Genomic DNA, 27,582 nt, shown 5'->3' with positions numbered 1-27,582 from the left:
ATGCTCTAAGAAGGAGGCTAAAGACTGCAGTCTCTAGTGTCAGTCGCTAGAGCACCTCTTGAGATCAGGGGTGTAAAAGTTTACATTCACAGCTCTTACTAGCCTACGTCTGTTATAAATATATATGTGTGTGTGTGTGTGTATGCTGAATCATGCTGAATGTGTCTGCACCTGTTAAAAATACTGCTACAATTACTTATCACACTTAAAATTCTACATTAGAATAACTAATAATGCGTTTTAAAATTCAAATGTTTTAAAATTAATAAATAATGTGTTTTAAAATTCACTTTCACAGTGTACAAGTGACTTTCTTTTTAACATACACCCCATTAATTTATGGCCTACATCATCTTTGAACTTCTCCACTGGCTCTTTGCCTTTTTGTGTCACTGACTTCCTCTCAGTGCACTAGGCTATACTCACTTCCTCCTATAGTCCCCTGTGCCACTGTATTTAGGGACAGTTTTATTCAGACTACTACAGACAATTTCCTGGACGCTCTTTTGGATGATGCACAGTGAGTTTTATTTCTTATTTGCACTTGATGATCTGTCCCAAACTTGCTGTCCTAAACTTCATTCTTAAGGGATTAGATTTAATTTCCATCTCTGGTTTGAAGATTTGACAACTGATAAGAAAGCAGTGATGTCATTAGAGGAGAGTTACATTTTTTTTTATTCTGCTATATTAAAACGGAGCTCTGTGTGGTTTTTTATATAAGAGCTTTCTGACCGAATAATATTAATGTAATGGTATTTCACATTTTATGTTTTAAATGCAGTTAATTATAAAAGAAAACCTTAATGAAACCACACACCAATTGTAGTGCAAGTTACAAGTATCTATATATATATATATGTGTGTGTGTGTATGTAAGATTAGATAGTTTGAGAGAGAAAAGCATCAGCTGAAAAAAATGGTGACATACACATAAACCGATCTGATGACTGTTGCACGTCTGAAACACTTTGCTGTTTATACTTAGACAGAGTCTAAACAGAGACAGTCTGTAAAGCAACAATCACAGTTCACTTTCTTTCTACATGTCATTCAGCGAATAGTTTTGTGAATATCTAGTACGGTTGCTATAAAGTGCCTCATACACTGACCAAAAAATCCAGGCCTACCAGTACCTGGAGTGAATATCTTCACTTCAAGATATGCACTTCAAGATTTGCACTCTGACTCCTAGATTTTGCATTGCAGTTGATTTGAGCTAAAGATTTTCACACTAACACTTTCTAGTTGTGCAGTCTGAATCAAACGAAAAGTGAATGGACTGTGGGCGGTCCGTGACCCTACAACAGTTCTTCTAGTTTCTTTGAAAAAAGGAACTGTCTTTTTGGCAGCAAATCTATTTTAGATCCTTAAACCTACATATGATACATGGGCCTACTGTAAATAAAAAGATTTTAATTTTTACTGTAAGAGACTGTAAAATTGTGACAGTAAATATCTGTTAATTGGCTAACAGTGAGTTCCTGTATACAGAGATCTAACATTACATTTTATGTAATTTTACAGTAAAATACTGTGGCGTGGCCTTGTTAATTCAGCAGAAAAGGGCTGTTTAATTTCACATTTCAAACTCATAACTACACTACAGGTATTTTTATCATATAGGCCTATAAATAAATCAACAAGTAAAAAGAGTCGACAGCCAATTCATTACACCCACATTAAGTTTCTTTAATAGCATTGATTGAGTCATGAAGAACTTTTAACATCCATGGAACCTTTTCAAATGTAGAAAAGGTTCTTTATAGCAGAAAAAAGTTTTTTAGATTATTAAAATGTTCTTCACACTAAGTAAAAAGTGGTTATTTTAAGAACTGTTTAATGAAAAGTTCTTTGAGGAACCAAAAATGGCCTATGGCATCATTGCTAAATTCCCCTTTGGAACCTTTATTTTTAAAAATGTGGATTTTTTTCAAGCTAATGAGAATGCACATCATGTGTTATGAGTATGACAAGCATTGCAAGACTATTACATTGTGGTACAGTTTCTGAAGAGGCTAACACAGTCACTTTTGTGAGATGAATTACTTCCCCACCAACTCTGTGCAACTGTTCTTCTAAGAAAGATATACATAAAGGTCAATGACAACAATGTAATGTTTTGTGGGCACCAGGTCATTTTCACCTCAAATGCATGTGATAATCTGACACAAACATAACAATCGTGATGGTCTTCTAGCATGGATATGTTCATTTATTTAGTTTGAACAGTGTTGGAATGACACTGTTTTTTTCCCTTTCTAATATTAACGACTCAAGTTTGATATATTCAGTTTTGTATGTTGTTTCAAATCTTGCATGGAACACAACATGAGTTGTCTAGCATGTGCTTTCTGCTAAATATCTCTAAAAAATAAAAGTTATGACGAAGTTAAACTATGACTTAAAAATAGTAGCACTGTCAAATTGATTAATCACGATTAATAGCATCTAACAAAATAGTTTACATATGTGTATACATACATATATATATAACTATTTAAACTTTTGTTAATTCAATTAATCCTGATTAATCTATTTTTTTGACAGCACTTAAAAAAAAGACATTGACTTAAAATGTCATTATTATGACAAAAGTAAAAATTATGACATACTAAATCAAGATTGTGACATTAAGTCATAATTTCGACTTTTTTATAAGTAATAAGTAATAAATCAACTTTTTATGTAATAATTTTGACTTTTAATCTTATAATTATGACTTTTTATGTCATACTTTTTACTTTTTAATGTTGGAATGATCACATTTTAAGTCGTAATTTTAACTTGGTATGTAATCATTTTGATTTGGACTGTCATAATTTTGACTTTTTAATCTCATAATTATGACTTTTTGTCATACTTTTTACTTTTTAATGTTGGAATTATCACATTTTAAGTCATAATTTTAACTTGGTATGTAATAATTTTGACTTGGGACTGTCATAATTTCGCCTTGTTTATCTCATAAATATGACTTTAGTATGTCATAATTTCACCTTTATCTCATAATTTTGACTTTTTATAAGTCAGAATTATGACAAAAAGTGAAAATTATGTCATCATTTGACTTATCTCATAATTTTGACTTTATCTCATAATTATTACTGTTTATGTCACTTTTTAATGTCATAATTATGACATTTTAAGTCATAATTTCAAATGAGTGTGTAATAATTTTGACTTGGACTGTCGTCATTGTGACTTCTTATCATAATTTTGACTTTATCTCATAATAATTACTGTTTATGTCATAGTTTTTACTATTTAATGTCATAATTATGACTTTTTAGCATGTAATCATTTTGACCTCTCCTATCCTAATTGACATTTTGACTTTTATGTCATAATTTAGCTTTTGTGTGTCATAATTATGACTTAGTATGCCATAATTTGCACTGATTATGTCATAAATTTGACTTTTGTATGTCATACTGTAGCTGACTTAGTAGCCTATGTCATAATTATGAATTTTATCATAATTAAAATTTACCAAAGCATGATGTTTTTTTTTTTTTCTAATGTTGGGGCTTCCGAATCGTAAGAAATGCCTGGAACAATGTGGTAAATGGTAAATACTAGTCCTTTTGTATATTTCAGTTATTGGAAGCTGAAGGCAGAACAACAATGCAGAACATCAAGTGTGTCGTGGTGGGAGATGGTGCCGTAGGGAAGACCTGCCTCCTGATTTCCTTCACCACCAACGCCTTTCCTAAAGAATACATTCCCACTGTATTTGACAACTACAGTGCACAGCTGGAGATAGACTCCAAAATCGTCAGTCTGAACCTGTGGGATACCGCGGGACAGGAGGAATATGACCGTCTACGGACCCTCTCTTACCCACAGACCAACGTCTTCATCATCTGCTTCTGCGTCACCAGCCCCTCGTCCTACGAGAACGTCAAGCTAAAGTGGTACCCCGAGGTGTCAGAACACTGTCCTCATGTGCCCATCCTGCTGGTGGGGACTAAAACAGATCTGAGAGATGATCCAGAGGTGCTGCAGAAGCTGAAAGAGAAGAACCTGTCCGCGGTGTCCCAGCAGCAGGGGGCGGCGCTGGCCCGACAAATACAGGCCAATAAGTACATGGAGTGTTCGGCACTCAACCAGGACGGGGTGAAGGAAGTGTTTACAGAAGCAGTTCGCGCCTTCCTCCACCCCAAGCCAAAGGCCTCCAAGAAATCATGCGTGCTACTTTAAATCTGAGGGGACCTGAACATATGTATATTTTTCACATGTACTGTACATGAAAATCACACTTTAAAAAGGTACAAATGTCTTTACATTATATAACAATATCTATTTTCTTTAAAAGACAAATGCAGTATAAAACAAGAATTATTATTACATACATTAATATTGAAAAATATTAATACTTAAAAAAATGTTAGGTTTCAAATAATATGAATTATGCAAAATAACGACAAAAGTAAAGTATGTGGACACTTTCTAGGTGTAAAACTTATTGGAATTTGTTTATAGTTCATGTGATGAACTACAAGTTGGTAAAAAGGTTTCTCAGTGGTTCTGAGAAAAGTTCTAGCATTATTTTATTTAATTACTATATTTTTAAGTGAAACTTACAAGTCAAAATATGTGACCCGTGCTAGCAAAGTGAGTCAGAATGCGGCAAATTTCAAGCTACAGACAAAACAAGTAAAAAATATGAAAATGTTGGTCTAATTGGAGGTTTTCACAAAAATTAAGTTTCTTAAAGGGTGGGTGTCACACACAGTTTCTGCCAACCTCAGGTTAATCTTGAGCACATATAGAGTAAGAATGCATCCTTCATATCTCTGAAAAGTCTTTCGTTTTGTCATATTTATAAAAGATAGACACGCTAAACCAAGTTTTTCTGAAAAAAGCCGAGATCCTGGAGGCGTGCTCTGTCAGTGCTGTGGGCGGAGCTAAAGAGTCACGTGCGCGCGCAGCTTCTGCGTACAGATCACATGCTATCTGCGACATCATTATAAATACAAAGGTAACAAAAACGTTTGTGTTGTTTACATTGCCAACAAAGACATCTGATGCAGCTTTACTCACCACCCGCGATCTGCAAATCCAGCGCCGAACTGGGACTTGTTTACAAAGTATCACCGAAGTATCACCGAATTCCCGGGAACAAACAAACATACATGCACAACACAGTTGCTGCCCTGGAAAAACAAACTTCATCCTCTGTTCCCTTAACGCTGGGTTCTTTGGGAAGCTGAAATGGTAATCTTTCCTTCGCAACCAAAAACACAGTTCCTTTGGTGACAGGAGCTGCGTCTCATTTCGGAGGCTGCGTCCTTAGAATTCTTAAATGAGACTGCCTTGATGATGTATGCAGCCTTCAAAGGATGCAGTCCCTGAATTGGGACACAGCCATTGTTGAAAAATCTCTCGGCTTCCGTATCCCGATCGAAACGTGTTGATGGCCGTGCTCTTGCTCTTGGCGATGTGTGCACATGCTTATCAGGGAGAAGTGCCATTACAAGGAATTATGTTCTCTTTTGACGTCATACAGGACATACTCTAAAAAAAAACTCTCCGAATTCTGTACTGAAACAGGAAGTAGTGGATTTGTCGCATTAATACTCCGTCATACGTCCAACTCGTGTTTTGAAACTTTGGCCATTTAGCATGAGAATGCAACTCTTTAACAGTGTAAGTCAGAATGCATGAAATAGCATTATATAGCAATCCCAATGCTCTAAAAAGCTATTAAACATATAAAAATATCTTTATTTGTATGTTTTCTGGAAGGAATATCTTTCATTTGTCTATGAAAAATGCTTTTTGTTTTTTTTTCTTTTCTGCTCGCTTCTCAATGACTGGTGCTTCCCCTCAGGACAAGTTTGGTATTGTTTTAAAGCGCAGCATTTAAACTTTGTTAATATTCATAAGCGAATTCTCGATGGCATGCGTCTGAACCAACGAAATGTGATTTTCAAACTCATGCTTATGTAAACAACAGAATCTTACTCGATCAGGGGTGCGTTTCCCAAAGCGAACTATGGTCGCAAGTTCCGTCGTTACCAATAGAGTTCAATGGGACTTACGACCATAGTTGGCTAACGATGCTTTCGGGAAACGCACCCCTGGGTCGCAAATTCCGTCGTTACCATTAGAGTTCATTGGGACTTACGACCATGGTTCACCAACGATGCTTTGGGGAAACGCGCCCCTGACTGACAGATCCAAAGCGCGCACGCGCAAAGACGCCTCAGACAGCGCGCGATACCGATATATACAGCATGTATTTTCAAAATATCGGTCTTGGTAAATATTCACCATTCTTAAGTGAACGTTTGGTTAAGTGTTGGATAAAAATCATCTGATGTGTAACATTATATAAGGTCCGTGTGATACAGTAGGTCTTCTTAACCTTCGAAAACTTTAACTCGATTTTTCTCAAAATTGACTTTGCTGACTCCATCAACTTCAAACAGTTGTAGCTCATTCATTTTTTTTTTTTTTTTTTTTTTTTTTTTTTGACAGATCCCAACAAATCATACATCATCTTGAAGGCTTTTTAATAAGAGAATGTGAACATTTGCCTCATTTTGACAGCACGGGTCACATATGTTTTGGGGTCACTGTATATGTTCATTGTTACAAAAGAGATAAAACAGATTGTAGATTTTGTATATGGTGAATAATATATCATTAACATGCATTAAAAAGAAAAAAAAACACTCTATATTTTAAAGATTTGTTACAATATATGTATATATTTGATTCACTGTTTATAGTAAGTAAAATAAGCGATGTTGACAGTCTCGCATCCTTTAAGTTTCAAATCACTGAGTCATATCTTTGAATGTTCCCCACTTCTTCTTACTCAATATGTGTATTTAAATGTTTTTCTGTGTTACTCAAAGATAAATATAACCAGCAAATGTAGGCAAAGCTGTCACTGATTCAAACTATATTGATTAATCAGTTTGTGAATCAGTCAATTCATGATAAACGATCCAAATATTCTGGATCAAGAAAGCACAACATGGCAGATATGGAGACTGTTCAGTCCTGACTTTGCACGTAAAGCAAAACCTGCTTTTAATATGTTGTTCATTTGCCTATTTAATCGTGAGATTTGCTTGCAACCTCACTGCAGCACTTAGCTTTTAAATCATACTGTCGAACACGAGACAGAAATTCTGTGCCATTTCAGTTCAGACTAATTTCACATACACTGCCACAATATTAAAGGTTTCCATAAAATGCTGTCTTTGTACTTTTCTGCACACATTAATAAAAAGGAGGAACTGTTTATGCAAACCTGTGCTTTACCCGCTTACCTCACGATTACAAAACACGAAACTCATTAGTTTCAGGTTCTTTTTTTCTTTTCTTTTTGCACGTTTGGGAGATGAGTTTGTGGCTGCTTATGAAGCATTTTCATTCGTTCCATTTACTTTCTTTTGTGCTGATTTTCGATTCTCTTGTTAGTGAGAGCAGAAGAAACGAGAAATGTTCACTTCCCTCCTCTAAATCCTCAGCTATTTCTGTCACAGTTTGCAGTAGTCTTGATTTTGTTGTAAATCTTAACAGGAGAACGAAACAACGAAAACTAACAAAACTAAAATAAATTGTCAGGGTTCTGAATCAGAAACTTTCTAGCTTTATAATAAAATAAAATCTCAGGGTAATTAACTGTCAGCCTCTCACTGTGAGTGAGACACTGGACCAGATCTGAGCTTTCATCTCACAGAGTTACACAGTGTTGCATTTGCCTCAGTGTGATTTGAAAGTAAAATGAACTAGACTCGTACGAGGCTGCTACAGTTTTATACTCAAGCAGACACTGCACTTCATTCACTTAAATCCTCCCACAAGCTAGTGAATTTGACAGTGAAATCATTGTTATGGCCTCTGGCAAACACAAAAAACAACACGCCTGTCTTTGTTTGGACCTTGTACTGTGGCTTTCATTCTGTTTTGGCATTAATATATTTATACAAATACGATATCCAATTTGACCATTTACAAATACATAAATATATTTGATCAGGTAAAATACACAGTCTTCCTTCTCACATAAAGATGACATGATAATGAAACAAGCTTCAGTCTGTTGTTCAGTCCAGTTTAAATATGTGCAAATACTGCCACCTTGTGGAAATAGCTTGAAAGCACCTAATTTAAATGTGTCCTAGAATTGAAAATTGAATTTACCTCGGCATAGTTAAATAATTAGAGTTCTGTACATGGAAATGACATACAGTGAGTCTCAAATACCATTATTTCTTCCTTCTTATGTAAATTTGATTTGTACAAAAGATCTCTGAAGAACAGGCGAATCTCAACATAACACTGACTGTTACGCAACAGTCGAGATCATTAATATGTACGCCCCCCAACTTTTGCATATGCTAACTTTATGCAGGTAAGCAAGCAAGAACAATAGCAAAAAATGGCAGATGGAGCAATAATAACTGACATGATCCATGATATCATGATATTTTTAGTGATGTTTGTAAATTGTCTTTCTAAATGTTTCGTTAGCATGTTGCTAATGTACTGTTAAATGTGGTTAAAGTTACCATCGTTTCTTACTGTATTCACAGAGACCCGAGCCGTCGTTATTTTCATTATTAAACACTTGCAGTCTGTATAATTCATAAACACAACTTCATTCTTTATAAATCTCTCCAACAGTGTGTAATGTTAGCTTTAGCCCCGTTAGCCGCAGCATAGGCTACTATCAAACTCATTCAGAATCAAATGTAAACATCCAAATAAATACCATACTTACATGATCTGATATGCTGCATGACGAACACTTTGTAAAGATCCATTTTGAGGGTTATATCAGCTGTGTGAACTTTGTTTATGCAATGTATTATAGAGTTGCGAGCTTGGGGGTGGGGAGCGCGAGCATTTAAAGGGGACGCGTGCTGAATCGGTGCATTTTTAATTATGCCCCAAAATAGGCAGTTAAAAAATTGAATAATAAAAAATCTATGGGGTATTTTGTGCTGAAACTTCACAGACACATTCAGGGGACACCTTAGACTTATATTACATCTTGTGAAAAAGGGGTCTAGGGCACCTTTAAATCTGCTATGCATAGTGAATGCTGGTTTTATTCAAGTCTGGCCATCACAGAATCTGCAGTCAAAATAATGCTGGCCATCAGTTTTTGCATTAAAAAAAAGATTAAATATTTTATTAATCTATAGATACTGCCGTGAAGCAATGATTATTCATTCATTCATTCATTCATTCATTCATATTAACTAAAAAAACTCAATGTCACCATAAAGTGGGCATATAATAAAATGTCAAACACAGTGATGCATAGAGCCTGGATTACACATGTGCTCTGTTTGGAGGATTAAACGGTTTAGTGTCCCTGTGTTTTATTGACTTTCATACAGCAGCTGTCCTCTGAAGTTGACAGGACTAGATCTTCAATGAATCGAATATCTATTCACCTGTCATTTTAATGCCCGATAGTCAATAAAGTGAATTGCGAGATGACTGTCAGGAATGTGCAATATTTTGCTTTTTTTGTCTTCTGCTGGATGCTCACACCAGGTAATGCATTCTTCTTTTTAACATAGCCTATCTATCTGTCATTGTGCTGTTGGTTTCTGTTCACTCTTAATTTAATTTGCCATTTTTAGCCATCAATAGGTTTTAAATCTTAAAATTATAAGCAAGTTCATGTTTTATATAAAATAGTCATATCTGATGTTTGGCCAAAAGGGTGCAACGTGCATGACTGATGCATCATTTTCCATTTACTGTATTTATTGATTCCCAACTGTTGATGATTTTTATATATCTATTTCTGTGTATTTACAACCCATTGTCAGTCCAACATGATAATCCTTTCTGTAAATCTTTTTTAGAGCTCTATGGAAATGACAGCAGTTGCAAACATCTGGCAAAGTCCAGATCTGTGTCTCCATCATATTCTCATATAGGTTTCGCTAACTCTTTAAATAATCCCTTTCCTCTCACGCATGAATTTACCATTGCACTATATGGGCTTCCATCTAACCCCATATAGTGAAACACCATGTTATATGCTACTGGGGCATGTTGTCACAGAGGGTCAAAGTGTGTTTCATGAGCTATATATATATATATATATATATATATATATATATATATATATTTATTTATTTTTCTGGCAAATAACAGTGGGAATATTCAATAGCATTATATCAACCAACTGCTTAATGGCAGATTTATGCAATCTCTTCTGTTGTATAGCTTCAGATGGGTAATCTAGCGGGAAATCTCTTCGCTCCACTGCTCCTGATTAAGCCATCTGTCATGTGGACATGTGTTATCCTTCACAGAAGTCATGTCATGTGGCTCTGATTTATTCCTGCCCAACAGAACAAAACCATGTCAAATAACTCAAATAAGTGATAAAACTGATTAAAACTTTGGTTTACCTTACCCTACAATGAATCATTTTGGCTTCACTTCTTTTATTTACATGTAACCACAGTGGTTCAACCTTAAAGGCAGGGTAGGTAAAAAATGTTGTTCCAAATTTGTTTAAACTTTCTATATATATCCATGCATAATTAAAATGTAAGAACTCTGATAAAAAGAGTATAAAAATCGAGTGACTCTAGACCGTTTAATCTGTATTAAACACAGCTCATTATTTCCATCCGGGACGAAACATAGGATTGGCTTAGGCGACTGTCACTCTCTCGCAACCATGGCAACCACCCTTTTGCCACACATGACCTGCCCACTTGCGCACGCACGTTTGATTTGGGGAATTCAAGAGGCACGGATCCTAGGAATACCAAAACAATGGCAGAGAAACAGCAAGCAAAATTCACAGTACCGGCCTATGCAGTTAGTGAAGGCAAACCAGGCAAAAAAAGGAAGACAGTAACAGCACAAGAAAAGGCAATGAACAAAAAGTCTTTGGATAAACAAAGAAATAAAACGTGAGTTAATATCGGCGTGGCTTTCCAGCGATGGCGAGAACTGAGGGAACTCAAGGGCTGAAAAGTGACTCCTTGATGGCTTTATTTCTGCTGGACAGGTAAATCTTTCTTTTTGTATTTTGATCATACATATTTTTTTGTTTATTTTTTCATGAAGCATGTGTCATTAGCACACGTAGCTGCGTAATATAGCTAACATAACATTACTTAGCGAGCCGTAGTAGAGACGATAAATAATCTATAGGCCTAGCTCAAGATGATAGCTATAGTGTTGAATTGTGCATAATTTTGCTTTAGATAACTAAATACATGTTTAACAGATAGTAGGCCTAACGTTACTCCGCATCTAGGAACTTTTCTTAGAACTATATTTACCCTCTGTCTAACTCTTTTACCATGTTCACCTGTGTTTATCTGCACGTTTTTTTTCGCCTTTGTTTTGTTTTTATATTCTCTACCTATGTTTACTGATGTCTTTATCTTGTATCTGTGTGTGTCGTACACACTTTGTTGTATGTGTGTGTTATTATTTTGTGTCTGCAATGCAGTTGTGAGTTGATATTTGAGTGTATGTTACTCTGTTTATCTGTAGAACAACGTATATGTTATGAATCTTACACGAAATTCATCTTCATCACAGTGTAAATGATGGTAATGGAAAAACGTGTATCATGCAACCTGTTTTTAGCTTTGCCTTATAGATAACTAGCTCGTTAGCGAATCAAAAAATATATATTTTAAACTTTACCAATATACCAATATGCTAGCTTGATAGTGAGTACTAAAATACATCTTGTTTGTTTATCTTCATAATTATAAAGTTATTTTTATTACATGTGATTCTGACATGATGTCACTACATGCACTGTGCTCCTTCCTCTCCGCTCGTCTCAGGTAAATAATGCGTCTTCCAGCTCAGTGGTCGGAGTCGCACGTTCATGCGTTTTGGGGGCGTGGCTTTGGAAGGAGCCCAGAAGGGAGGGGTGGAGTGAATGGAAATAATGAGCTGTCTTTAAAACAGTTGTGAGAGGTCTACAGACACTCGATTTTTATACTTTCTTTTTCAGAGTACTTACATTTTAATTATGTATTGATATATAAATAAAGTTTAAACAAATTTTGAAAAAAAGTTTTTTTAATAAATGTTTTACCTACCCTGCCTTTAATATTATGAAGTGACAAGAATACTTTTTGTGTGCCAAAAAAACAAAATAACGAGTTTATTCAACAATATCTAGTGACGGGCGATTTCAAAACACTGCTTCATGAAGCTTCGAAGCTTTACAAATCTTTGGTTTCGAATCAGTGGTTTGGAGCGTGTATCAAACTGCCAAAGTCATGTGATTTCAGTAAACGAGGCTTCGTTACATCCTAAGTGTTTCGAAACTTTTAGAAATTTCAAGTGGTTCATGTGACTTTGGCAGTTTGATACATGCTCCGAACGTGTTAGTTCTGGACATCTGAAAGTGTTAATTATCTTGCTGGCAATGGAGGCCTCACTGAGCCATCAGATTTTATCAAAAATATCTTAAAGGTCCTGTTCTTCGTGATCCCATGTTTCAAACTTTAGTTAGTGTGTAATGTTGTTGTTAGAGTATAAATAAAATCTGTAAAATTTTAAAGCTCAAAGTTCAATGCCAAGCGAGATATTTTATTTAACAGAAGTCGCCTACATCGAACGGCCTGTTTGGACTACATCCCTCTACTTCCTTCTTTAATGACGTCACTAAAACAGTTTTTTGACTAACCTCCGCCCACAGGAATACACAAAAAAGGGGGCGTGGTCTTATTGCGCTCCCACGGAGAAGAGCAAGAGTTGCGTTTGTAGAGTGTGTTTGTCGCCATGACGTCGAAACGCTGTTATTTTCATCCCGCAGTCCAATCACCTTTGTTTGGCCTTCCCAGGGACGCTGTACTTAGAGATCAATGGTTACAATTTATGTTTAACTCGGTTCCCGAAAATTATAATCCACATGTAAAACTGTGTCGAATGTAAAGCTGCTGTCGAATCACAACACAGGAAGCGCTGGCACAATCAGAACTCGTTACGTATTTCTGAAGGAGGGACTTCATAGAACAAGGAAGTCATCAGCCCGTTTTTATGACAGTGGAAACAAGCGGTATACAGATAAGTCAATTATGTGAAAAATACTGTGTTTTTTTACACACGAAACATGAACACATGTTATATTGCACACTATAAACACAATCAAAGCTTCAAAAAACCACGAAAAACGGGACCTTTAATTAGTGTTCTGAAAATGATCAAAGGTCTTACGGGTTTGGAACAAGCATGAGGGTGAGTAATTAATGACAAGAATTTTAAATTTTTGGGTCCCTTTCACAGCAAGAATGATAACTATAAAGATAACTATAACGATAAATATATTTGCGTCCACACCAACAAATGAACAACGGTCTGTTTATTCTAAGCACTTTCAAAGTGTGTACAACATGTTTTTGCTGTTCTTGTTGGATTTACACGGCTTTAACCAGCATGCTATGTTTCAAGCAAATCTATAGGTCTCCAACCCTGCTCCTGGAGGGCTACCGCCCTTCAGATTTCAGCTCCAACCCCAATCAAATGCACCCGAAGTAGCTAATCAAGGTGTTCATGGCTGCTTGATAATTACAGACAGATGTGTTGGAGCAGTGTGGAAATGAAGTCTGCAGGACAGTAGCCCTCCAGGAGCAGGGTTGGAGATTCCTGATCTAGTGTAATCGATCTAATCTAACACTGAATTAAGCTGACGAAGTGGAACAAAGACAACGCCTAGTCTTTTTCACTGCAACTTTTTCGAAACTAGCGCTGGATACCTGAGGTAATTTCACGTTACACTGTTTGCCAGCCTGGAATAATGATCTCATCATGACTTCTCACCATTTATTCCAAGGACCAATTGTTTCTGAGTGGTGGCTTTTTCTGGATCTCGGTGATTAACTTCTCCACAATGTCTTCTACCATTTTAAATGTGCGAGCCCTTAAAGGTGATAGAGAGGATTTTTTCGTCGACTGAGAATCCAAAGACTGTTAGTGAGTTTTTGAAATGAGCGCATGCGTAAGAACAACCCCCCTCCTTCACAGCTCATTTCGAGGGAACGCCTCCCAAAACTCGTAAACACTCGTATTGGAACATGAGTGTTTACCACCGGCATTCGCTGTGTCGTGTTAGTGGATTCATTATGTCGGACTCACCGCAGGTAACTCATAATCTGCAGTTGTTACTCCTGTCTCCTGACAAAAACATTGCATGCGGCACCTGTGGAGTGTGGAAAGTTACTGGAGCGCGCAGCCGCGCACGTCTCTCACAAGGAACGTCACGGCAGTGATTGACAAGCCAGAGGGCCAATCGTTTACGCGATGATCGCGTAAACGATTGGCTGATGTTTTTAAGGCCCTACCTCGTGCACAGATGATGTACATTAATATTATTACTTTCAGAGCACCTAATAAATAGTCTTTTATCAGTTAGTAAAGACAGTTTCAAGTAATATTGCAAAAATTTATAAAACAAAACATCCTCTTTAGCACCTTTAAATTAGAATAAATTCTGATTGGCTGTCAGTGTTTTATTGTTCAACAGCTAAAAAAAAAAATGTTCTGAAAGTGATCCCAATGATATTGTTTCTCTGTATCGTTATCATAGTGGTGGTGTGGACAGTGCTATTCTTTCATATTTAGAATGATTTTTAGAACTGTATCTTTATCGTTGTCTTTAAGCCCCATTCACACCAAGAACGATAACTATATTTGCGTCCACACCAATGAATGATAATAGTCTGTTTAATCTAAGCTCACGTGCTGCGGTTTCAAAGTGTGTACAACATGTTTTTGCTGTTTTGTTGCATTTACATGGCTTTAACCAGCAGATGTCCTCAGCATGCTATGTTTCAAGTGAATAGTTAATGTAATCGATCTAATCTAACAGTGAATTTAGCTGACAAAGTGGAACAAAAATAACGACTAGTCACTACAACTTCAAAGCAAGCAAGACAATGTTGTCGAAACCAGTGCTGGATACCTGAGGTAATTTTATGTTACACTGTTTGCTAGCCATTAATAGGTTACTTCTCACCATTTATTCTGAGGGTATGACCGATTGTTTCCGACAGTGGTGGCTTTTTCTGGATCTCTGCGATCTCCACAATGTCGTCTGCCATTTTAACTGCTCGAGCCCTTATGGATTCTGATTGGCCGTCATTGTTTTATCATTCAACAGCTGAAAAAAAGGTTCCGAAAGTGATCCCAACAGTGGTATTCTTTTATATTATAGAATGATTTTTAGAACTATATCATTACCGTTATCTTTATAGTAATCGTTCTTGGTGTAAAAGCGCCTTTATTCTCACCAACAGAGTTTGGGGTAAAGCATTACAAGTAGCACGAGTAATGTAATCAGATATTGTACAAAATATGTTACTTTTTCAAATAAGTAAGCAAGTTACTTTGTTTTCCCATTGACTGACAGCTCTCCTGTCCCTATGTTGAGAGAAATCAGGACTAAGTGCAGAGGCGTTGGGTGCTTTTCATTTCTTATTTGTGCATCCATATTTCCTTTCCTTACTTCCTTTCTTTGCATCTTAACTCCACCCCCTTAGAATGCGAGGGAAGGATACACCTGTGTATCCTCGCTCATGACCTCTCTGGAAGTTTCCTCACTCCTCGTTCCTCGCCTTCTCGTGGTGCAATTAGAGAATTGAGATGTCCTTTAGACGGCTGAGTACTATCAGTTTCTGGGTCACGGGCTGGAGGAAGGAGGAGTGAGGAAACGAGGAAGCATCAATTTGAGTAATTTGAGACCCATTGTGTAAACATGATAGTTATTGTAGTTCTAGACTAAATGTGAATAGACATTTACTCATCCTACTTGCACAAAAACAGATTCAGTATTTCTCAAAATCAATAAAAACAGTGAAATGCAAACTCGCAAACCTGCAATAATTAGATATTTTAAATTACACAAATATACTTCATGTATTTAATCTCACTTCATTAACCAATGTCTTTGCTGCTTACCTTTGATGATCCAATTAAAAATACCAACAAGAAAAAATGACAGATAAACATCACACTTTGTGTTTCATTTTTTTTTTTTTATTGCTGAAGAAAGAGTGTTGAACTTTCTCCTTCTGCAAGCTAGAATACAGCACAGCTGAAAGGTCTAGAGGCATGAAATATAATTTTTTTTTGTTAATAAAAACAAACAAGCAAGCCCAGCCCAGATGAGAAAAAGTAACACAAAAGTAACGTAACGCATTTCCATAAAAAGTAACTTTTAGTTAACACTATATTGTAAAGCATTACTTTTAAAATTAACATTTCCCTGTGAGTTCCTGTGATCAAAGCCTCCAGTCTTCAGTATCACATGATCCTTCAGAAATCATTCTAATATGATGATTTGAATTCAGAAATATTTCTTATTATTATCAATTTTGAAGACAGCTGTGCTGCTTAATATTTTTGTGAAAACTGTACTTTTTTTTTTTTTTTTTTTTGAACAGAAAATTCAAAAGAACAGTAATTATTTGAAATATATAACAAATAACGAATATCTTTCTTTCGTTCCAGTTTGCTGGGGTGCCAAGGGGATATACGCCCAGAAACTGCTCAATGATTTATTTAGCAACTACACAAGTGCACTGAGGCCAGTGGAGGACACAGAAGACATCCTTAATGTCACACTACAGATCACCCTCTCTCAAATCATTGACATGGTAATCTGCCCTCAAAACCACAGCCTGCCAGAAAATGAGCTCATATGAGGACACTGTAGAGAACATGTTGCCATACGCAGATTAATGTGCAAGCATCATGATTTCTCAGCAATAAGTTATTCAGTAAGGAAACAAAGGAATTATTATTTCAAAAATAATGCCAAAATGTATTTGACATGGTATTTGGAGTACTATTGGCCAAATAAAGCATCTTTATATCTTAATATATATATATATATATATATATATATATATATATATATATATATATATATATATATATATATATATATATATATATATATACAGTACAGTCCAAAAGTTTGGAACCACTAAGATTTTTAATGTTTTTAAAAGAAGTTTCGTCTGCTCACCAAGGCTCCATTTATTTAATTAAAAATACAGTAAAAAACAGTAATATTGTGAAATATTATTACAATTTAAAATAACTGTGTACTATTTAAATATATTTGACAAAGTAATTTATTCCTCAGCATCATTACTCCAGTCATCAGTGTCACATGATCCTTCAGAAATCATTCTAATATGCTGATTTGCTGCTCAATAAATATTTATGATTATTTTCAATGTTGAAAACAGTTGTGTACTTTTTTTTCAGGATTCCTTGATGAATAGAAAGTTCAAAAGAACAGTATTTATCTGAAATACAAAGCTTCTGTAGCATTATACACTACCGTTCAAAAGTTTGGGGTCAGTAAGAATTTTTATTTTTATTTTTTTGAAAAGAAATTAAAGAAATTGAATACTTTTATTCAGCAAGGATGCATTAAATCAATCAAAAGTGGCAGTAAAGACATTTATCATGTTACAAAAGATTAGATTTCAGATAAATACTGTTCTTTTGAACTTTCTATTCATCAAATAATCCTGAAAAAAAATATTGTACACAAATATTTTGTACAATTGTACACATTAAATGTTTCTTGAGCAGCAGATCAGCATATTAGAATGATTTCTGAAGGATCATGTGACACTGAAGACTGGAGTAATGATGCTGAAAATTCAGCTTTGCCATCACAGGAATAAATTACTTTGTGAAATATATTCAAATAGAAAACAGTTATTTTAAATTGTAATAATATTTCACAATATTACTGTTTTTTACTGTATTTTTAATTAAATAAATGTAGCCTTGGTGAGCAGACGAAACTTCTTTTAAAAACATTAAAAATCTTAGTGGTTCCAAACTTTTGGACTGTACTGTATATATATATATATATATATATATATATATATATATATATATATATATATATAGTATTTTGAATAATTTATAATGTTTCACTGAACTAAAATTGCAGCATGACTGATACGCTTCTGTTCCAGGATGAGCGTAACCAGATTCTGACGGCGTATTTGTGGATACGACAGGTGTGGGTTGACAAATATCTCACCTGGAATAAGGATAGCTATGATGGGCTTGATACCATCCGTATACCTGGTAGTTATGTATGGAGACCTGATATAGTCCTATATAACAAGTAGGTCGGATTGGTATCGGGTTTGTCTTTTCTTAATTTACTCTTTCCTTCTTTCCCCACATGGTGGCACAAGCTGAACACTTAATAAATGCATTTATGATTAAGTGTTCAGGGAATCATCTGTTTCTGTTTTTTATGGCTCCAAGTGATATTGATAGGAAATTAATTTATTCCTAATTGAAAAAAAAAAAAAAAAAAAAAAAAAATTGAAGCAAACATTAATATTCAGTTATGATACAGCTGCTCCTGTAGTGAATTTGGAGCACCTCTAATTGGAATGTATTAGTCAACATTGCATTATAGTCTTAGCCTCAGACAGTCTAACGCACCATTTTTCCAATAGCTTTTCTTTTTTTGTGGCATCTACTTCAAGTATATTCTCCTCTGAACAAACTAAAACAAACCTATCAAAGGAATAGTTCACTCCAAAACGAAAATGTACTCACAAACAGATCCACATTTAAGTCAGCAGGTCACTCACTGAGCTGATCATTTTCAATGAATCAATTGATTCAGTTCACCAAACTTGTCTGAATGATTTATTAATTAATCAAAAGAATCATTAAATTAATCATTCAGACCAGTTTGGTGAACAGAATCAATTGATTCATTGAAAATATCAGCCCTGCACATTTTTGGTGCATTCGAAACGGGATATATTGCCCTCCGAAGGGCACTTTGGAGTGAAAACAGTCAAGCCGCCATATTGAAGGGTCGTTCCAAACTGAAGTGCTCAAAACTGGCCACTTCAAAGGGCTCTTCAGAATGAAGGATTTCGAAGGGTACAACTGATGGACACTTGGGGCCCCATGATCCTTTGCACAGGGAAGTTGTTTGACGTCACAGAATGGGTACAGGAGGCTCGGAGTTTGATTTTACCTATAAATGTATGTGTAGTATTTTTCTATACTACTATAATATTAATTCAAATTAGATTTTGGTACATTATTATGGTCAAAACGACATTGTACAGTACTTCAACCAAAATACTTTATAGCTATCTTTATCAGTTTATCAGACACAATATACATTATATTTAAAGTAAAAAACCGGGCAGTAGCTGATAATTTGTAGTGTTATATGAATGCGTATTCATATAACACTGTAGTAAACCAGGGAAAAAAAGACGAAGGTGCCTCCTTGATTGTCTCATTTAGATGATGCAGAAGTGCATTTCAAAAAAAAGAGTTTTTTTTGACCCCTACACCCTTCATCCCTTTGAAGCTCTCACTCCGGAGGGTAAACCCTTTGAAGGGATTAGGGCATGGGAATGAGCACTTTCAAATAGAACACAGGGTTTTTATGTCTCCCTATATCTGACACACACATTTCAGGGCTGCGTTCCAGTTCAGTTTTTAAATGCCCTTCCCTCGCTAACTTCCCTCGGTCTTGTTGACTCGGATGTACGTTCATTGCTTACGTTGCACGAGTGCCCACTTCTGGCGGAACCTTTGCAATGGGCTGAACTGGAACGTCCTAAGCCCTTGATCATTTGGAATCCGCAATGGAGCTGATTTATTATTTATTTTTTCCCCTTACAAATTTGTTTAATACAGCATTCTATATGCATATATGTGTGTTTTAAATGTTTAAAAATAAATAAATAATATATCATAGAATTGTTTGTGGTAGGGTAAATTAAACGCGGTATGCGGTGACGTCGTGTTGCATTGTGGGTTATGGAGCTGCCTGAAGTGTACATGTGAAGTAGACTCGCTCCCTCGGTTAAAATCGAGGGAGCGAGGGTCTGTCCATGTAAACTTCCCTCGTCCACTTCACGAAGTGGAACGCACTTCAAAATGGCGGCAGGGATTCCCCCGAGGGGAAGTGTGTAGGGAAGTTCGTGAGTGCGTGTCTAAAACTGGAGTGGAACGCAGCCCAGGTCTTGCAGTCTCTACTAATGAGCTCATGAGTTGAATCAGGTGTGATAGATGAGGGAGACATACAAAATGTGCAGGGCTGGTGGTACTCCATGACTGGTTTGAGAACCACTGACTTAGACTATAGAGCAGGGGTTGCGAACTCCGGTCCTGGAGAGGCTTAGTCCTGCAAAGTTTAGCTCCAACCCTGATTAAAAACTCACCTGTCTATAGCTTTCTAGTAAGCCTTCAGACCTTGATTAGCTTGTTCAGGTGTGTTTGATTAGGGTTGGAGCTGAACTCTGCAGGGCTGTGGCTCTCCAGGACCTGACGTTAGCCATTCCTGCTATAAAGCATGAGTTGTGTGAACCACTATTGTAATGCCTTTGCATTCTTTATAAAGCTTTAAATCTTCAGTCCCTATTCATTGTAATTGTATGAAAGAGTTTATTTTGTTTTTCATGGAAGAGAGAAAGTCAAACAGCTCTGGAATAACATGAGGATGAATAAATATTGGCAGAAAGTTCCTTTAAGATTAATGTATTGTGGAAAAAAAAAAAAACATGAAACAGAAACAATAGAGTGGTGGAACTATGACGTCATTTTGTAGGCAAACCAACAATTTGCATCTCACTGGTCCTTTGAAAAAAAAAAAAAACAATAGGATTTTCCCATAGGCTTTTGGATTATCACAAAAAATAAGCTCTATGATCAACAAAAGTTATTAAGATAAATCTTTACATTTGAACACAACTTTTGCAGTTGCAAGAAGTAAAAAGCTAAAGGTAGGCTATAAACAAACTACACCACAGTCCCACGATTTCAACATCACCACCACTTTATCTAAAAACATTTTCTCATTAAGTTTGAATTATAATTGTTTGTAAGAGTGCAATAATATGCATAACTAGGCTGTAAAAGTGGACTTTAATCTCACCGACAGCCTATGTAGTCCGATTTAGCCACTTGTTAGCAACTGTCTTTTTCAAGACACGTAACAGTGTTGAAAAGTCACAGGTAAGGTAATACTGATGTATTTTATCTCGTAGAATAAAATGTGAAAGTATCTTGAGCTTGTGTTAATCACAGACCTTATTTCAGCCATTTAACCAAAAAACAACTAAAAAAACCCATTGACTTCGGGACGATGGAACCGGAAGTGCTAAAATGTTAACTCGCTTCTTGGTTTTGGCCTACAAGAAATGCATCATAGTTCCACCACTCTATTAATCTAATCTTGTGCCTTCATATTCTTTCTTGACCACTTTTATTTGCCATTTTAGGGAACCCTTATGACTCTACAGTGGCTATAAATGCTCTACACACCCCCTGTTAAAATGGCAACTTTTTGAGATGTAAAAATGTATCCAAGTAAAAATTTTCTTTGGATATAACTATTAGGACCTGAAGATGAAGATGATTATTTCTCCCTAGCATGATAAGAACCTCAAAAGCAAATCTAAGTCAACAAAGGAGTGGCTTCAGATGACAAAGGTTTTAAAATGGCCCACTCAGAGCCCAGACCTAAATCCAATCAAATGAAAAGAAAAGAAAAAAAAAAACCTTGAGCAATAACTCAAAGAGGGCTGTACACAGAAGAGCCCCCTAAAGGCCAGGATACACTGCATGATTTTTGGCTGTCCCAGACGAAAGATTGCCATTGTGAAACAATCGTGGCAATTTATGTGATAGTGGCTCTTAAAGGGTTAGTCCACTTTTAAATAAACTTTTCCTGATAATTTACTCACCCCCATGTCATCCAAGATGTTCATGTCTTTCTTTCTTGAGTCGAAAATAAATTAAAGTTTTTGATAAAAACATTCCAGGATTTTTTTTCCATATAGTGGACTTCAATGGGCACCAAACAGTTGAAGGTCAAAATTAGTTTCACTGCAGCTTCAAATTGTTCTACACGATCCCAGATGAGAAATAAGGGTCTTATCTAGTGAAACCATCGCTCATTTTCTGAAAAAATAAAATAAAATTTTATACATTTTAACCATAAATGCTCATCTTGAACTAGCTCTCTTCTTCTTCTCTATTTGAATTCCAGCAGTGTAGACACTGCTAAGTGCATTACTGCCCTCCACAGGTCAAAGTTTGAACTAAATTGTCATACAATATGCTAGTTCAATAGTATATAACAATTAGTTCAAACTTTGACCTGTGGAGGTCAGTAATACACTTATCAGTGTCTACACTGCTGGAATTCAAATAGAGAAGAAGAAGAAGAAGAAGAAGAAGAAGAAGAAGAAGAGAGCTAGTTCAAGATGAGCATTTATGGTTAAAACATATATAATTAATTTTTTTTTTTCAGAAAATAAGTGATGGTTTCTCTAGATAAGACCCTTATTTCTCATCTGGGATCATGTAGAATGCTTTGAATCTGCAATGAAACTGTAATTTTGACCTTCAACTGTTTGGTGCCCATTGAAGTCCACTATATGGAGAAAAATCCTGGAATGTTTTCATCAAAAACTTTAATTTCTTTTTGACTGAAGAAAGAAGGACATTGACATCTTGGGTGACATGGGGGTGAGTAAATTATCAGGAAAATGTTGTTTAAAAGTGAACTAATCCTTTAATCGCTGGTCCTATATTGTACAGTGAGAGAGGTTCAAAGACAGCCGTTTTCCTGCTCTTGCGACCAAAAATAGCCTACGATTGTTTTCTGACAGTGTCAGAAATTCAGCATGATCAACGCACAGTCTACATGCATGTCATACCCAAGTTTAATAGATCCATGTCACACAGTATGATAAAGTAATGATCTTATAGGATTGCTAAAATCCTGCAGTGTATCCAGTGCTTAAAATAAGACACATATAGAGCTCTTTTGCAAAACTGGGAAAAATTGACAAATTAAGAATATATACTATTCAAAAAGACTGTATTAAAGGCACAATATGTTTCATCCAAGTATTAGTGCAACTGGCTAAGTATTTTATTTGTCTTAGTATTTTTTTTTGTAGTGTAGGCCTATCTATTTGGTTGTTACTTGACTTCTATTGGTTTTAACATTGCATTATAAGTGGAAAAAGATCTGAAAACGTTTACAGGGGGCGTTCTAAAACCACTTTTAACCCAAAATGAATTATGATCTGAAATACAAAGGTCCTCAGACAAAACGGAATCAATATGTAAACCAAAACTAAGAACAAGATCTAAATACTTTAGATCTTGCTTTTAGTTTAGGTTTACATATTAGTTCCTTTTTTTCTGAGAAACTTAGTATTATATGAGTGGGACCAGTAACATATTGAGTAAGAATAAAAAGGAAGCAATGTGAAACGTGAAGCAAGATATCCCAGGATTCTGTTGACTCATGGGTTTAGTATGACCCAGAGTTAACTAATTCAAGTGTGAAATGCCCTTTTTTATACCCACAGTATAATGACCCGAATGATTCTACTGTTTATTCTGGCAGCATATTCTGTTTCTTGTAGCGCTGATGATCAATTCACCAGCACTATGGACACCAATGTGGTGATACGCCATGACGGCCAGATCATGTGGGATGCTCCAGCCATCACAAAAAGCTCCTGTAAAGTGGATGTCTCGTTCTTCCCCTTTGACGCCCAGCAGTGCCGACTGACCTACGGGTCTTGGACTTACAACGGCAACCAGCTTAACATTTTGAACGCCATGGAGAGTGCGGATCTCGCCGACTTGGTCAACAATGTGGAATGGGAGGTGCTGGGAATGCCGGCCAAGAGAAACGTCATTCTGTACGGCTGCTGTGCAGACCCTTATCCGGATGTGACATACACTCTGAAACTGAAGAGAAGGGCCTCGTTTTATGTGTTCAACTTGCTCATTCCCTGCGTGATGATCTCATTCTTGGCTCCGCTGGGCTTCTATCTACCTGCAGACTCTGGGGAGAAAGTGTCCCTGGGTGTTACTGTGATGCTGGCGCTCACCGTGTTTCAGCTGCTGGTGGCTGAGATCATGCCTCCCTCTGAGAATGTACCTCTTATAGGTGAATCACACCTGCTTGACATGTTATAGATATGGTTAGAGTTTATGTGAATACAGCGTTTGAATATGAAATTAGTAAAAAGGCATAGCCAGTGTAAACTAGTATGGCAGAAATGTGGTATGATAGGATGCTATTCAATATTCAGACTGTGCGTTTTAGGTATTTTTTCTAAATATTTAGTTAAATGGTTAATATTCAGCCAAATATTTAGAGTCAGAAAAATGTGGTTAATTATAGATTATAAAATTATATAATTAAATTAAATTAGTATTTAAAAAATACCATGAATTTAAAATTGAAAATTACTTTTTTTTTTTTTAATGGAATTTTGCAGTATTTATTATAAATAATTTATCTGTGCACACATTTTTTTTTTTTTTACTTGTGTGCCCTCATAAACTTTAATCAAAATAACTTCCCCTCCCTTTTGCAGCGACATCTCATCTCTTCTCTAATAACATGTTTACTGGCACGAGGGCGGGATCAACCTGTCACTCACACGAGATTGGCCAATAGCAAACCACAACCATCCACTCAATTTCCCATGACAACATCAAGTCCCGCCTTACATGTTTTTTCTTGTTTGAGAAGCCATAGAGTACCTCAGAGATGACATGTTTTTTTATGCAAAACCCGGAAGCAAGTTAGTATTTTAGGACTTCCATTTCCATCGACCTAAGTCTATGGGTTTTTTGAATGGGTTTTTGCTCAAACGCCTGAAATAAGGTCTGTGGTTAACAAAGCCTCTAAATATTTTCACATTTTCATCTATGACATAAAACACACCAGTTATAACCCGCTTGTGGTTTTTTAAACCTTTATTGTGTCTTAAAAACGGCGGTTGCAAACAAGTTGCTAAAAGGGACTACTTCCTTTGGCAGGAACTTTAGATGTCATCATGACAAACAGGACATTTGGACAGCATTTCTCATAAAAAAGTGGATAAGTATTTATACACAGCGCAGATCATAATCAGCGAGCATGTTTTTAAATAAAGTTGTTTTTTAAATAAAGTTTGAGGAAGCTTGGTGATCCGCGACCAGGGTGTGCTGTAGTCAGTTTATAGCCTGTTAGCTTTTTATATCTGACGACTTTATTTAGGCTTCAAAATGTATAAATGTTGTGTTAACTTGTAAAGATTATCTTGATAGACAAAATGTGTCATAATCCTTTGTTAAACACAGACCTTATTTTTTGCGATTTTCCAAAAGTCTATGGGAAAAATGCATAGGCTTTCGATCGAGGGAACCCGTGTGCTGCTAACTTCTGGGCCTACAAAAACACGTCATCTCAGAGGTACTCTATTTCACTCGAATATACGTCAAAATAGGGAAGTAATAGGGACGTTAAGTAAACTCAGTTTAGTTACTTTTTACTGCCGCTAACTATACCTTTAAGCTTGACTTTAGTTAAATACTTTAAATTATTGGCAAAAGTTTCAGGCCCTGTTTACACTAGTGCATTTTTTTTTTTTTCAGAATGAAAATGATCCTCATCTATACTGGTTTCAGAAACGATCTCTGTCCACACTACATGATTGAAAATGCTTGTCACATGACTGTTCATGAACACTGGGTTTGCGTACACAAGTGTAAACAGTTGCCTCTTGCACATGTAGAGCACAAGTTTAAATGAACAATGGCTGCAAAAAGGACCCTGCAATTAATAGCCATCATTTCACCATCTTGGTTAACTATAGACCCGGTATATTCTGGCTATGAGTACCCCTAAGTGGGGTAAATAATCAAAATAATCTTGAATTTGGTTACATGCCAGTTTTGCCAAAATAACTTGCAAGATGTATGATATTCCATCCATGTAAGCAAAGTCAACAGTGATTACAAGGTTTAGTTTCATTTGGCCACCTATGGTCTCTACGATCAACTTAGGCTTACGATGCTTTCGGGAAATACAGCCCGGGTCTGTTATTTTCATGCTCTTTTAATGTATTGTGGGCAGCCATGCCTTCATTTTCATGAAGGGTCCATTTTGATCCATTACACTGAAACACAACCCTGGAGTTTTCAAACTAAAAAGGGGTCTGCAGCATTTTCGAAAGTCTCTGTTTTCAAGGGTTGAAAGTGTAAATGTGTAAATGATAGCAAAAGTTATGCGTAAAGAGTAAAAAAGGAGTCAAAACAGATGTTCCATTACTGTCAGGACTGAAAGAACATTCTTTTTAGAATCAGTTCCATTTTTAAATACCTGAAACAAATTACGTCTGGTTCTGTTAAAGGTTCTCGCATGTGTATTAGAAGGAATATCATATTAAAATACCCTGACTTACAGTTTTTCATGCAATACTTATAGTATTAATCAATAGTGCCGTGATACTGATCGACTCTACAATGCAGAACAAACAGAGTGAGCAGTGACTCTTATGAGGTTGCTTTTAGTGAATCAGATTCACACAGCTGAATCAGTGGATTTCAACTTTTAAAAAGGCTGAGTAAACATTCCTTTGGCACAAATTATTTTAAATTCATTCATTTTTTAAAACCTTCTAATTTTTTGGTAATTGATTTCCGCCCCAAAATCTTTATTCATTAAAATTACTTAAAGAATCATTAATGGAACAGTTAAGGAACCAGACTCATTAAACTCTTACATATAACAGAAGCCTACATATACAGTAAGTCAATCATACAGAATTGTTAAAATGTCCTTCTGAACTTGTCAATCAAATATATAATCATTTATTGGCAATATCATTGACTAAAACTTTTCTGTACCTTCTCTTACATTCTACAGGAAAGTATTACATAGCTACGATGACCATGATCACTGCATCCACCTGCCCTCACCATCTTTATTATGAACATACATCACTGTGGCCCAGAGGCCAAAACCCGTCCCAGACTGGGCCAAGAAATTCATTCTGCAATATCTGGCCAGGATTTGCTTCGTCTACGAAGTCGGTGAAAACTGCATGACGCCGCAACCAGAGAAACCAGACCCTCAACCGCAGAAGCCGCCCGACTCCAACTGCAACATGAATGGGCAAGCTGGGAAAGATGACTTTGTGTTCAAATTTGAGAGGGGTCAAGATGCCACATCTCCAAAACTTGCCGAGGACACAGAAGACATGTCTCAGATTATGAGCCCGGCGTGCTCGTTGGGAATTCACCCCACCTGTCGCTATGGCGTGTGGAAGGAGGGGATGTTCATGAGCATGGATTGCGGGGATGGGGTAGCAGAGGTGGGAAAAGCCACAGGAAGAGGAGGGGAAGGATGCAGAGATCATGATGGTGGGTTCAAACCGCAGTGCAAGATGTGAGCAGCAGCATCTCTTGAGGAATATCGAGTATGTCGCAAACTGTTATCGTGATCAGAGAGCTACGGCGAGAAGAACGGGAGAGTGGAAAAAGGTTGCCAAGGTTCTGGATCGATTCTTCATGTGGCTGTTTTTCATTATGGTTTTCTTCATGAGCCTGCTCATAATGGGGAAAGCCATATAACAGCAGAAGTGTTTGTGATTGAAAGAAGGACACAAGCTTTTCACAAAACAAACCCAGACAGAATGATCAAAATGAAAACATTTGACGACAATGATACACTGGTCAAAAGTATGTAATAATTAATAAAGAAATTACTTTCAAATACATTAGAAA

General features: G+C 36.2%; 2 protein-coding genes across 3 annotated transcripts; both read left to right on the top strand.

Moving 5' to 3' along the window:
- Positions 1–392: 392 nt before the first annotated feature.
- Positions 393–7,269, top strand: rhoga (ras homolog family member Ga). 2 transcript variants are annotated; one of them, XM_048161002.1, is made up of 2 exons: positions 393–520; positions 3,601–7,269. In XM_048161002.1, the coding sequence occupies exon 2, from the start codon at positions 3,628–3,630 to the stop codon at positions 4,201–4,203; it is 576 nt and encodes a 191-aa protein (XP_048016959.1). In that variant the 5' UTR covers positions 393–520; positions 3,601–3,627; the 3' UTR covers positions 4,204–7,269. The 2 variants fall into 2 exon arrangements, with proteins under 2 accessions (XP_048016959.1, XP_048016960.1); XM_048161003.1 differs by lacking the exon at positions 393–520 and adding an exon at positions 1,974–2,099.
- A 2,116-nt stretch (positions 7,270–9,385) lies between these two features.
- On the top strand, positions 9,386–27,582 carry chrna10a (cholinergic receptor, nicotinic, alpha 10a). Its single transcript, XM_048162107.1, is given in 8 exon segments — positions 9,386–9,531; positions 16,486–16,631; positions 17,979–18,133; positions 23,439–23,971; positions 26,723–26,766; positions 26,768–26,815; positions 26,817–27,242; positions 27,244–27,582. Coding segments are annotated over 8 exon segments (1,599 nt in total). The 5' UTR covers positions 9,386–9,470; the 3' UTR covers positions 27,430–27,582.

The sequence above is a fragment of the Megalobrama amblycephala genome, linkage group LG16 (assembly GCF_018812025.1).
Source record: "Megalobrama amblycephala isolate DHTTF-2021 linkage group LG16, ASM1881202v1, whole genome shotgun sequence".
Classification (NCBI taxonomy): Eukaryota; Metazoa; Chordata; class Actinopteri; order Cypriniformes; family Xenocyprididae; genus Megalobrama; species Megalobrama amblycephala.
Note: the sequence above shows the minus strand (reverse complement) of the source record. Positions and strands in the feature narration are given on the sequence as shown.

Coding starts and splice junctions, on each gene's coding strand:
- rhoga (XM_048161002.1), top strand. CDS start 3,628: ATGCAGAACATCAAGTGTGTCGTGGTGGGAGATGGTGCCGTAGGGAAG.